General features: G+C 44.5%; 1 protein-coding gene across 4 annotated transcripts in view; it reads right to left on the bottom strand.

The window, feature by feature from the left end:
* The window catches only part of bru3 (CUGBP Elav-like family member bruno 3), a 424,616-nt gene that overhangs the window by 1,917 nt on the left and 408,611 nt on the right, over nt 1-14,088 (bottom strand). For 3 of the 4 annotated variants that reach the window (XM_075691691.1, XM_075691687.1, XM_075691689.1), the window contains 3 exons: nt 13,267-13,347; nt 11,099-11,242; nt 7,961-8,137 (listed from right to left, as the gene is read on the bottom strand). In XM_075691691.1, the coding sequence (XP_075547806.1) occupies nt 8,010-8,137; nt 11,099-11,242; nt 13,267-13,347 (353 nt within the window). In that variant the 3' untranslated portion in view covers nt 7,961-8,009. Of the gene's footprint in view, nt 1-6,509; nt 6,560-7,960; nt 8,138-11,098; nt 11,243-13,266; nt 13,348-14,088 lie in introns of those variants that run through there. The other variant, XM_075691688.1, reaches the window with a different exon arrangement.

The following is a 14,088-nucleotide window of genomic DNA, read 5'->3' as shown; positions in this document are numbered from 1 at the left end:
GAATGTAACTGTGTTTAGGTTAACAGACATTTACGAATTACATGGCAAACCTTCTTAGTGGCAAATACTATTCGTAAGTTTCGATTCACAGCAATGCAGACGTTTGTCGAGACGTTTCTAATTTTTCAGCGAAAACTTTATAAGTGACGAAAGCTTCTCAGAATGACGGTGCCGCAACACTTTCTTCGTTTAAATATAACTTGAAGGGAACACGCAACTAATCTAGGTACAACAAAAAAATCTTAGCGCCAGTTAACAAGCTCGCCAACCGAGTGCAATCCGGTTTAGCACTTGCATGTCGAAACAAGAACTATAAACAAGTGCTGCGCTCTACAGGCACAAACGTGCAAGAAAGAACGCCACAACATGCTCACAATATTGAAAACAACGACACCAGTGAGCAGGTGTGTTTGGCCTTGTGTTGTTCATAGAGTGCACCGCATTTAAAGCGACAAATGGAAAGACTGCCGATCGCTACCGCTTTGCTTCTTCGCAAACATGCCACAACGTCCACGGAATTGCAGCTAAGGCATACTAAAATTATTGTACGGGACGAACTACCCATTTCTGCCGCTATGTAGTATGAACACACGCTGTATCGCGCAATCCTTTTTCCCAACAGAATCTCCTCTTGCGTTGTGCAGCGTGTTAGCAAACTATCGGAATGAACGTCTCCTTAGTTGATTCGCGCAGCGTACATACACTGTGCCGGGCTAGGCGATGACGTGCACCTTGCGACGTGCTTGAGGTTTCCACACCAACTATGTACTACCAGAAAATTAAGCCATTCAACGCTACTAGCTTCAAATCTATAGCGCATATGCGTTGCACTGTTTCCATGTTACGGAGCATGTTTTACGTGATGATATAACAAATGCAGTAACCATAATAGAATCTGACGTTTCTCTCTTTTTTCTTTTTTTTCGTCGGGATTAAATATCTTCTTGATAAATTGAGATGGGACACTATGTTGCCACATGAATTATTAAAATATTCTCCATTAGCATGTATATGCCAAGCACGAAATTTCATAGCAATTAAAAAAAATGCTAAAAAAGGAAGTCCCAATACTTCGCTTTTATTTCGCTAATGCGGCTTGAATTCGAGGATGTATATTCAGAACTACAACAATTTTTCAACGAGATGAAGTAGAGGGGAACTGAGAGGACAGATCTTTGTTGGCCACGATCATATGTTTGAGGCTAACAACAAACAACTTTTTATTTAATAATTTATTGGAGTATAAATATGGCTAGACACGATGATCGACAAAGCAGGCAATGCGGATATCTTGCGTAAAACGAAACGTTTTGGATAGCTCCTCGAATACAACGACGGCAACACGTATTTCTCTCTCTCTCTCTATTTTATTCTTTGTTTTTTGGATAAGCAAAATAGAACGTGTTCAGAGGCCACGCTCGGCGTACTTTAATTTCCAAAACGTCAATTGTCACAATATTTGTTACTGTTTTACTGCTACTCTTCGCTTCTCGGCCACGGCTATGTTTGAGCCATGACGCCAATATCCTTTTCCTAATGTCAGCTCAGCAAAGCAGTTCTTTCACAAGACGGCGACCAATGCAATTTTATTCGTAAGTTGTAGCTTACGAATAGCAAGCGGCCACCATCTCTTACGATAGTCGCAACGGGCAGGTATAAAAATAAAGTAACGATATCGCTGGCGTCGGCATCTTATTAATGAAAAGCGGGAGCCAACATCAAGATTGGTTCAGAGCAGGAAGCTTTCAATTTCCGCGCAAAGGTACTCGCAAGGTCGGGAATAAAAGCGACGATTTTCCGCAGCCGACATTTAATAACACGGTCTTTTCATAATACTTAGACCTAATTAAAAATTAAAAATGAATTAATATCTATAGCAAACTTGGCTAAAACGCTTTCACGTTGGAACTTGCGAAAGCAAAAAGTGCCACGTGAGTGAATGCCGTGGTCTGCAAAAAATGAACACGCGACATCCTGATGTGTTTTGTTCGCCGTGCTATGTTGGCTGTGTTACTCTTATCGTAAAATCTATAGCAAAATTTATAGCCAGCAATGTGCAGCGGTTGTCCGCATACCAACATTAGGCAGCCGACAAGGAATACAGCAGATGCAGATTCCGCACGACTGCCGACGCCATAGCCGCGAACTACAGCGCAAAGGCAGAACGCTCGGCGGCTGCTAAGACGCCACTGTTCCGCCCCCGGCGCTTTTGCGCACAGCTTGGGCGGCCAGGGATGTAAGCAGGGTTCTGTTCAGGCTCCTTTCGTTATCGTGCCGCGTCAATGGTCCGAACGACGCTCCGCTTAATTAGGTCGTCATCTGTATCGGCTGCTTGTGGATAATCAGAAAAGTTGTAGCGTCGCTCGAAGGACGACGCATTGGCAGTGCTTTCGTTTGGGGCCTCTACTATATTCAGCCGCAGAGGTCTATGCTGCGAGGTCAACGCGTTCCTCACGAACCGAATGCCCTTTCGATCTTTTCGTTCTTTTTTTTGTGAGCTCTTAATGACTGTTGATACTTCCTGCTAATATTGTTTTCACTTTGCCAGAAGGTTGTGGTTGTGGATGCGAAGGCTGTGGGGTCATTCCCCATCTGCGGCAAGTTGTTTTTTCATCCCCTCTGATTTCCATTAATCTATCGTTTCTTTATTTAATTTATTAAGCACAAGTAATTTCCCCTGCGTTGTCCTTGGTGTCAGTGCTTGTTGGCTTTCTATGATATGCCCAATAAAAAATGGGCCCCTCGGTTAACACCGTTTCTTCTCGTCTTTTCAAAATGTAATTTCCCCTTTCAACATCAGTTGCTATATTGCAGTCCTAAAAGTTTATTTGTGGCAATAACTTGCAAAAAATGCACCCACTTCTTGGCCCCCACAGTGCGTATGAGTGACGAGTCGGATCTGCAACGACAACGCCTACCACTCCTCCAACGATGTTCAAGCTAACCGCGAGTGCGAAACATTGCGCGTGCTACTACACGCCGCTGCGACGCTGCCCGTGTGGCAGCTCCTGGCGGGCACAGAAGGAACGGTGCCTTGCTGGCATCTGCGAAAGATCTCTTGCACGCGGCAAATCCTTCGCAAATATCTGTCAGGAACATGACGGCGATGACGAAAATTCGCCTGGAGGGAGAGAGAGAGAGAGAGAGGCTCTTTAATGGATTCAAGTGAGGTTTGCCCATGCCTTGCATGCCACTTCAGATGGCTAGAATTTGTCTATATGGTTGCTACTGCAATAAAACCAATAGACCGAAACGAATCGGTACATTCGACCAGCGGAAATTTGCGTTTCCAAGTTCTAATGTGTCGTTCAAGTAATAATGTGTGAACCTTTTTGCTTTCTTTGCTCGCGCCCCAGTGAGCCAGTACAACACGAACATATCACTCAGCACTCGTGTCGTGAACTGACAGCCCGTCAGCGCATGCAGCAAGTACGCAAGCAGACATTAGTGCCACATCTAACTGTACACGCAGTGCTACGTCAAGCAGTGGTCAGGCATGTCTTCCACCGTTTAAGCAGTTCTCTACTTCACACAACGATACCAAGCGACACAACAACGATCTCAGCAGGACAAAGCCGGCGACCAAGGTGACTCAGCACGAAGAGACATACAGCTCCACGCTTTCCCGTTTCCGCATGCGCGACTACTGAAAAAATGGGAAACTCGCAGAGAATTTTCACGCTGGGACAGTTTCACTGCGAAAACAGGAAACCAGGTTTTCGGCATCTGCGCGCGTCTTCGTCATCAAGAACTGAGCTCGCTAACTGCGGCGTCTTGACGGTCCAGGAACTCGCGAATGAACTGAAAGGGCGTCAGATGCCTGGCAGCGACTACGAGAGCGGCCAGAAGCGGCCACCGTTTCCTCCGGACGTGCGGAGCGCCGTGGGCTGCGTCGAGGGGAGGACGACATGGACGGGCGCCTACGCGCTGCGACGGCTCGCTTCGCGGCTGTAGGGAAATCCGTCACCTAGGACTCCGAACAGGAGCGAGACAAAATACATCTCCGCCGGTTTCTAGATACTGCTCAATTGTGAATCTTAAGCATTCGGAGTAATATATGTAAACCCTATAAAAAATAAATAAAAGCTTATTTTCATTCGACTGTTTAAGTTTTTAAATAGTCATAACGTTATTACGTCGTCACAGTTCGGCTTTGAGTCAGGCCTGTCTACCGAAAGTGCCTTACTTTACCAAAAGGAATTGATTCTAAGGAATATGGAAGCAAAAAAACTTACCTAGGAATATTCCTAGATTTCTCCAAGGCATTTGACAGGATAAATCATGCTACAATGTTAGAAAAACTCCAATGTTATGGAGTTCTTGGTGTCATTTTAACTTTAATAAAAAGTTATTTATCAAATCGACAACAGTGCTTATCACTCAACCGAGAGCTATCATCACCCATGAAAGTCAAGAATGGGGTACCCCAAGGCAGCATATTGGGACCCCTGTTATTTAATATTTTTATTATTGATATTGTACAAATGGACAGCTCTGTAGATTACGTAATCTACGCGGTTGACACCAGTCTATGTTTTTCTGGTGAAATGGCTGATGACCTCATGGTGTCTGCAAATGAAGTACTAAATAAAATATATGCATGGACTATAGCAAATTCACTACACATTAGCTGCTCCAAAACCAAGGCTGTACTGCTCCGTGCGAAATCCAAATTTTGCGAAACGTCTCTCAAGCTAACCCTCAATAATAACGAAATTGAATTTTACCAAACTGCTAAGAGTCTCGGTGTTCTCTTTCGCGAAAATATGGCATGGAATCACCATACTGAACACATAAGTCATAAGCTTTGCAGAGTTTTAGGTGTGTTGCGCCAGTGTTAGAATATATTACCTGTAAAACAAAAACTAATATCTATAACGCCATTTTTTCTTCACATTTATACTATTGTCATCTGGTTTGGTCGACAGGCTCTAAAGCATCATTAAATAATCTGGCTGTACTGCAAAAAAAAAAAGAAATGCCCTGAGGTGTATTGAAGGTGTATCAGATAACGCGCACATCGCTTCATTATTTATAAAGTATAGAATTTTAAGAGTAAACAGTTATTACGAATACCACCTTTGTCAACATTTAAACCAGAAATACGCAGAGGAAGTACCCTCTTACGTACAGTGGCCGATTTGCAACCAAATTCGGCCAGTCGCCTCACTCGACATACAGAGAATTGGTATGTACCATGTCTTCGTACTAATTATGGACTGCAAACATTACGTTTCTGCCTTTCGAGTTTATTGAACGAATGGAAATTAACAACTGAAAGTTTACGTATCTTGTCCAAAACTGATATACTACATAGGATGTCCTGAATGTGCTATTCATGTAATATTAGGTCATTTTTGTGATGGTTAATTAATTTCATGTAATTATCAATTGCTTTGTTGTTTAATGTATTTTATATATTTCAGAATTTTATTTTACGCTTTGCTCTGACGGGCAACATGCGTGTTCATTTTGTATTGCCGCGCTCCGCTGCCTTTAATTTTGTAATTTTTAAATTTTGTTTTCGGGGTGATCGGGCCAGTCAAGCTGTGAAATGCAGCTTTTTTTCTCATCACACCTAACCATGTCCATGCGCACTCTTATGTACCTGCCATGTGCTTGAATAAACTCAAACTCGAGTAACTTTTAGAATATCGCGACATTTGCATCTTGACATTCTACTGCTGTTTGGAAGTTTCACGAGCGACACCACTGAAGAAACAATTACCACTGATGGGAAGGCGTGATGCCGGTAGCTTATGCCAGTCAAGTCAAATGCTCTGGTCGGATGCTCCTGCTTAAGTTTTACCGGTCGTAAATGTAAAAGAATACAACTGGTTGAGAAAGGCCAATCTCACGCACCTGACGGCGAGTTGTCTGTGCAAGCCCGTGTCCCTAGTGAAGTCACACTGCACGACATCTTGTCACGCATAGGCTATCTCTAAGGGGAAATCATAAAGCCTACGTTGCCGTTACAAGCTACACATTAGCCATAGCATCCAGTCACACTAAAACGATAGGCCAGCAATGTAGTATTTTAAACAACTACCGGCGGAGGATGTATTTGCCAGACGAGCCAATTGGATCCACGACGCGTCGTCCGCGGCTAATTCCCTAGTCTTGGTCAGGAAGGCATCGGAAACGGGCTGCAGTCCACGCCTAGACTGCGCGCGAGTCTAGGCTGGCAAAAGCGCACACTGCAGTCGGGTGAAACCGCAAACGTGCATCTTTTCGCTATGGCACGCACGAGGGATGAGGTCGTGTTGTACCGCAGCCGCAAGGAGACTGGTAGCACTGTAAATGGTAGCCCGCGCGGACGTGAGCAGACGACAGCAAGGCGAGAGAGAGAGAGAGAGAGCGTGGAGACAGACGAACCAAAGAAGCGCCGTGCGTCGAAATCAAACAGAGGGCATGTACGAAACTACAGTCGGGGTATATGTGTACACTCTGCACACGCCACCAACACAAAGCACAACACACCCACTTACTGGTGGGGATAGGGGCCGTGAGTTAACCGAAGCGAGGCACTGAGTAGAGAAGGGCTGAGTGGTCAGCAGCCCTGGGTCGGGACGGCAGACAGTCAGGTTTCGCTGTCACAACTCAACTGTCTTCTGTGCTACAACCTTTTATGACACATTCACTCACCTCCCTCCCTTGCATTAAGAGGGTGGTGAAGCGTTCAGATAAGCACGATTTCCTATATGGTTATCTTTACAGTTATCGCTACATTCCTAGCTGGAAAGTGCGAGAACTACAGTTACGGGTATCAAAACGTATGGGAACGCTATTCGAATAGCACGAACAAAAGAGACCGCTACTTTCAGCGCGTGATGTATATCACGACTGTATCGCCGCAGGCTACTGAACGCAATGTGTTAAATAACTTAATGAATTCAATTTTTCCTCGAATTGTTTAATGGTTGGGCATGCATTTAGCACGTTCAGTACAATATCAGAAAAGCGCATAACTTCTCTCTTTGTTTCTGTGCTGAGTTAGTTTAGCAATAGCATTCCACTAAACTACACGAATGTCCACGAATGCACTGTTTTCTTGATATGCTCGTCAGCTAAATGATAAATAATTGCAAAAAAATGGATATGAGCAGTGCTACTTTACTACTACATAACCATACGAGTACCGCATCTTTCACTGCTTTCCCGCATGTTGAATAACGAAACTGCTTTTATCAAGACAGTGCATTAAACAACAATTTTCCATTTTTTTCAACGTAGGCTAGTATACAAAGGGTAGACATATTTAGTACGACGCATGTTAACTTGAATAATTAAATGCACTTAATCAAGACATAGCTAGCGCAATGATCTCCGTTTTTCAAAAACGTTTAATTGTGAAAGATACAAAATGTGAAAGTGCTCGTAAGATGGGCCAACAAGGTTGCTACAGAGACTAGTAAACCATTATAAATTCTATCACCATCGGGCTTTAGCCAGGCGGTCTTGAGCATGCAGAAGTGAGCACAGCTAAGCGTTATCGCGGCGCTTTCCTCTGGACGAACAGGGGCACCTGGTCGCGTCTCGCCGGTCTCAGCCGCACCGTCGGGGCCAGACCGAGCACTCGAGAGAGCTTGCTAGGGCAGTTGCAAGTGTTCGCCTTTGGTAAGCGCTATTAAACACTTCGTCTCAAGGGTACCATATTTATGAAAGAGATATCACAAACGTAATCATTCTCTCATAAGGGTTATCGGACACAATATTCAGAACGCCGTGTACTAGCTGGGTTATCTAAGTATATCAATATTTCTGGCACAGGCGTTCACTGTGATTCGTGCTGATGCTGTGAATGCTGCATCTGTTCCCATAGCTTTGTTATTTCGATTACGAGCTATACACATTGCAGGAGCCAGTGGTGACAGAAGCTGCTCAAAACACTACCGCGCCAAATGAAGCATTAAGCTATTCTAAGCCCGCGATGTGAAACGCGAATCAAGGATGACCTCACCCCTACGGGCACCCTTAGAGGTTGGGGCAGCGCGCGGCATAGCCGGCGCTCAGTAGGGCCTGTTGGCATCCTTGGGACGCTTCAGTTGAACTTTGAGCCGCTTCATGCCGATCTGGAAGCCGTTCATCGCTTGGATGGCGGCCTGTGCGCTCGCTGGGTTGTCGAAACTGACGAAACCTGCAGACGGGGACATCACCGTCGGCAAACAGTTTCCCCACCCGTACGGGGGCACTTGCAGCAAAGCACAAGTACGAACTGCGTGCTCATTTATGAAACTGGTCTTACACCCCTGCCGCACGGGCACAGAAAATGACATTAACTGGCTAATGCTGTAAACTTTAATGTCATTCGTGGGGTGCCACACGGACATGCTTAATGGCATTAAAGTTTAATGCCATTCGCGACGTAGTGCGTTCTCGTAACTCACTTGGCCATCAAATGCGTACTCTCGTTCCCAATGTCTCCACATACTGACGAGACTAAACGGATTCTTAGTGAACAACAATTAATATATTCTTCAGTTTCTTTAAACAAATTGCTCATTCTCGCGGCGTAGTGCGTTCTTAGAATTATTACAACTCACTTGGCCGTCGAATGCGCCCTTTCGTTTCCAATGTCCCCGCCGTGGCCGTGGTGACCACATTCTGACGATATTAAGCAACTTGTAGGCAACTTGTAGATCAAAACAACTAATGTATTCTTCAATTTTTTAAAGAAGGAGCTCTACATTTTCGTAGAGATCAGCAGGCGATCTTGCCGCTACGCGTGGCTAGAGTACTAATCATGAGCGCGTTAGCCAAGAGAAGCTGTTCGATTGCGCGGCGGCGGCTCCTTGCCTTGTTGGCCTCATACTGAAGCCTTCGAATTTCTTGACGATTTGAAGGAAAAAACCAGTCTATAAACATAAAGGACAAGAGGAGAAGTTCACACCACAACGACTGGACTATCAACTGAGCTTTATTAAAATCGGTGTAGTCCCAGCAAGGCCAGCAGAGCATGCGCAACCACATCATCGCTAATCACAGAGCATGAAAAGACAAGATATCGCTTCGATCGTGACCGACCTAGCAATGCAAATTCTTTTTGAAGTTAGCGCACCGAGGTTGTACTAATGCAGTCGTCACCTAATAAACTGATGTAGTACGCTTCCAGGAGTTCTCGCTCTTTTTTGCCCTTGTCCCTACCAAGAATCGTTACATTGCTGAACAAAGGGTAACAACCACATTCATTGCAATGGCGAGGCAAGTTTGCACCGTTATCTGACCCCAGGGAGGAGTGGTGCTCACGCAGGCGGTCATTAATACATCGACCGGTTTGGCCTATGTAAAATCTTTCGCATGTGAGAGGGAACTTATACACAACTCCTGCAACACATGCCGTAAAACGGTTTTCATGCTGCGTTTTGCAAACGTGGTTCCTTGCCCTGCCTCGAGAAATACGCGAGCACAGACCGGAAAGCTTACAAGGGGCAGAAAACACAACACTTACTCCCTGCTTGGCGGCAAGCTTCTTGATGTTGTGGCTCACTTTATGCACATACGGCATGACTTCAAGTTTCCTACGTTCAGTTGCCCCACCATCTACCAGCTTCGTACGTTCCTTCTTTAGCCTCTGAAGCAGCGATTCAGCCACCGCTTTCAAAAGGGGCGGAGGGAACCCTGCGGCTTCTATACGTTGGAATTGCTCGTCAGAGCTCCTTTAATAGCGTGGTGACAGCTTCTTTCGATTGCATTGCGGAAACAATTCATTGCAATCCCTCTTTTTACAATCTTTGAATGTGCAGATCCAAATGGTAAAAGAGCTTTCTTGCCCCTAGGTGAAAACATCCAGCATAAATGACCGTCATCAAAGAATGTTAGTTGCAGTTCTAGGAACCTGATGGAATGATTGCTAGGAAGTTCATGAGTGAAATTAAGAGTGCGTGAAGAAGCTTTAAAAGCAGTCAATACATCGTCTACTGCTGCGGGCATAGTGTCATTAGGTAAAAGCTATAAAAGTACTAAAATATCGTCCACATACCTAAGAACTTTGCATACACGCTTCTTTTGAAGGAAGCCTTGAAGTTTCCTGTCAAATTTTGCTAAAAATATCTGGGAAAGCACTTGAGCAACACTAGAGCCAATACATATTCCTTTTTCTGAAGGAACAAGGAGCCTTTGAATTCAACAACAGTGGATGACAGATAAAAGGGTAAGAGCTCTAGAAAGGCATCCACCGAAATACCACATGCATTCTGGAACGTTACAGGACTTCAGTGATCAATAAGTTCACGCACAGCTACAAACTACAGCTATAAACAATAACTTTGCAGCTACAAACAATAAGTTCACGCCCAGCTGCGGTGTGAACTTCTGCTCTTGTCCTTTGTGTTTTTTACTGGTTTTTTTCCTTCAAGTATGTACCAACAGTCCCGGATTTCAACCCTTTTTCTTGACGATGCTTGACTCGAAGAAGCACATACGCCAGAACAAACTGGCGCACACGGTCAAATTCTTCAGGATCGCTGCTTGAGAGCTTTGAAGCTGTGAGCGCTATTTTTCCAATGTCAATGCTTTGGCTACGCTATGGATTAGGCGTCGAGCTAGCTTTGGCTTCAAACAGTTTACGGCTGGCTGAAACAATGACATTCCTAAAGTAAACTACATACAATACGCCCATCTCAAACATTTGCTCCCTAGATAACTGTTTTTTATTGTATTACGATTTGCAAGCAAGCATAAACGTTTCACTGCAGCTATCGCCATCTCAACGCTTAATGTCAACAAGTATGCGCGTGTGGCAGCGATCGAAATATAATGGCATTAAGAAACTTAAGGTCTTAAACTTTTAATGGCATTAAACTCGCCCGTGTGGCACAGGTATTAAATACAGGTATTGGAACCCTAGAACAAAACAGTGCATACAGTATGCAGATTTCTTACATGACAACTGCAATTCAACGTCGGAAAGTTCAGCGACTGCTCTGCCGCATGACTGTCGCACATGAGGTCAGCGCTTCTAGAACTAAAGTTTGATGGTCTGAGACGCAGACACGCAGTGAAACAAATACGAACTTTGCAGACAAATAAATAAATAAATAAATAAATAATTAAATAAATAAATAAACAAATAAACGGTCTACAAGATAGACGGCCTTACCAAAGCACTTGCTCTGGTTTGTGGCACGGTCGATGAAGACTTTGGCGCTGATCACATTGCCGAAGGGCATGAACATCTGCATCAGCTCAGCGTCTCCAAACTCCTGAGGAAGGTGGTAGATGAACAGGTTGCAGCCTTCAGGACCTGCGCAGCGGCGAATAGTGGGCGCGACGCATGAGCGTCAGTGCTCGGCCATAGCAGGGCCAAGACATCGCCCGACTGCATGCAAGTCCGGGCAACAGGACGCCACAGCGCCAGCGGAGCACACCCGGTTGGTTTCCGCAGCCGACATGTTGGCGCATAGTGGCTAGGTTGATGTCATAACATGGTCATTAATCAGCGCCTTGTGGTTTAGTGTGCTAGTTCGTGAAATTAGAATTTTCTGGTAAATAGACCCCAAGATATTTATAACGTTCAACCCGTTCAAGAGGCAGTCCATCCAAATTATAAACGGATCTTGCGGGGAGACGCCTGCGGGTGAAATACAGGAGTTGACACTATGCACTGTTTAATGACATCCCACACTTCGAGCGCCAACCTTGAATCGCGTTTAAATCACTCTGTAGGCAGCTAAATGCGTGATCATTTTGAATATCTCTCTAAATTACGCAGTCGTTCGCATACAATGGCACTTCGCACTGACGACCTTGCGCAATATCATTAACGTAAACTAAAAGATAACAACGACCCCAAAATAGACCCTTGGCGCCCACCAGAAGTCACAGTAGTGGCGCGAGTTGATTTAACTGAGTAGATTAAAACATGCTGCGTTCACCTAGTCAAATAATTTCTGATACAGTTGATTATAGCAGGATGAATTGAGAGACATGATAATTTATGTAACAGCAAGGCATGAGGAACGGTATCAAAGATCTTTCGGAAGTCCAAAAATACACACTCTACCTGGTAACCTATGCCGGAAGAGTAAAAGAGATCATGGCAGAATTGTACCAATTCAGTCGCGAATGACAAGTCAGGCTTGAATCCATGTTGGACATTTGAAAAGTATTGCTTTGAAGGTGTTTTATAACAGAACTGTAGATTATGTGTTCAATTATTTTACAGCACACGCATTTTAGAGAGATGGGTCTATAGTTCTGTACGGTATTTTTGAGAGCGCTTTTATGAATGGGCACTACATCAGTTACGTTCCATTGTGCTGGAATTGAGCAGCTGTGTCATGACTTATTTAACAAAACAACTAGGAAATAAGCAACTTCTTGAGAGCAAGCTTTGGTTACCAGAAACTGGATACCGTCAGAACCTGCAGCAGATTTGTTTTTTAGATCAGAAAGTAGCTTGAGAACACCGTTATGGGCATCTTCTAGTAGGCTACTTCACGCATTTCGGGGAGTGGACTCGTGCATGAGGAAGAAAACACGAATTTAAAATAGGAATTAAGAGAGCAAGCTTTCTCATAATGATCAGACACCGTTTTATCATCGACTAAAAAATTAGGGACGGTGATCGTTTCCTCTACGTTAATTTTAACAAATTTTTAAGATATTTTAGGGGTTTCCTTTAGTCGAATCCAGCGAAGAAATGTAATTTTGTTTGTTTACTGTGATATCTTGGTTGATTTTGTAGCTTATGCGGCGCATTTCTTGGAAAACACACTGCTTCTGATTTCTTATGTATGTGGCGTACAGGCGGTGTTTCCTGTTTATTAGTCTTCAAACTTCTTTATTTACGCAGGGTTTGTCATCCCGGCACTTACTAGTTAAAAGGTTTGAATGGATGCGCTCTTCCATTAAAGCCATCAGTTCATCTTTGAAAAGAATCCGCGCTTTATCTATGTCCTGTGACTGGGTGACTCCACAAAAATCTGGGTAGAAATGAGAAAGTTCAAGTGATAATGACTCATAGTCACTTCGGTCATAAAACAAAAACAAAAACGCCTTCCTAAGATGTTTGTGGGCTGTTCTAACTGAAGTGGCAGAGCAAGTGGCCACAACGCAATCATGAACACGGCGTTTGTTACTAAATCACCGCGTGGAGTGTCTTGTACCGATGTTACGCTAACTTATACGCAGGGAGGCACCATGACGGCATACCGAAGAGTAGTGCTCCCAGAGCCCTGCGTAAAGCGCTTGGTGCACACTGGACGATATCCGCCGTTTCTGGAAGACTAAGCAAACTCCACGTGTAAGCTGCGTCGTGGGGCTTACCCTCTCGCTGAGTCTGGGGGACCACCGCCGGCTGCTGCGTGAGGGCTTGGGCGAACTGGCCATACGCCGCAGGGTAGGTGGCTGCGGGAAGAGGACCACAATTGCGACTCTCGCTTGCACCCTATACCGCAACCACGGAGCACTGCTGCTGGCCAGAGAGGTCAAATTTTAGTAGTGTTTCTGATTCAATAGAAAAGAAGATAACTTTACCCAGACCTGCATGATGACCAAGACACGCTAAACATTTACAGAAAACCAACAGATTTTGGGTTGACAAGTTGATGTTTCGTGTACCAAGGGAGCAGTCGTGCGATAAAACAATATCAACAACTGATTTTAATGTAAAGCAGCGGTCGACGGACAAATAGAAGTTCTCGGCGTAATTTTGAAGTTGGTGAAGCTCTTTTACGTGAAACTAAATATATGTTCACGGACGTCTATATCAACGTTTCATTTAACCACTTTTTTTTCCACGGCGGTCCGTATGCCGCGCCGTGAAATCAAAACCTGCACAATGATGGCAACAGCGCTGGAAAATCATGCAGCGCTTTGGTCTGGGTCGAACAATCAGTGTGAATGATGGATCGGGCGGAGAGGCGTTAGAAAAAGCTTATTTCACGGTATCTTTAAATTCGACTAATGCTACAGCTAGTTTAGCTGGCGAATCATACTCATCTAATCAGCATGGACTTGTAAACGGCACTGTTCTTCGTGCTGGACCCTCGCATCAGAAACTGGGCCCGTATATACCCGTACAAAAATGACTGTTGATTAACCATGGATATATTGTTGGGGAATTGTTGAAACAACGGACTTCAACAA

This window comes from Dermacentor variabilis, chromosome 5 (assembly GCF_050947875.1).
Source record: "Dermacentor variabilis isolate Ectoservices chromosome 5, ASM5094787v1, whole genome shotgun sequence".
NCBI lineage: Eukaryota > Metazoa > Arthropoda > Arachnida > Ixodida > Ixodidae > Dermacentor > Dermacentor variabilis.
Note: the sequence above shows the minus strand (reverse complement) of the source record. Positions and strands in the feature narration are given on the sequence as shown.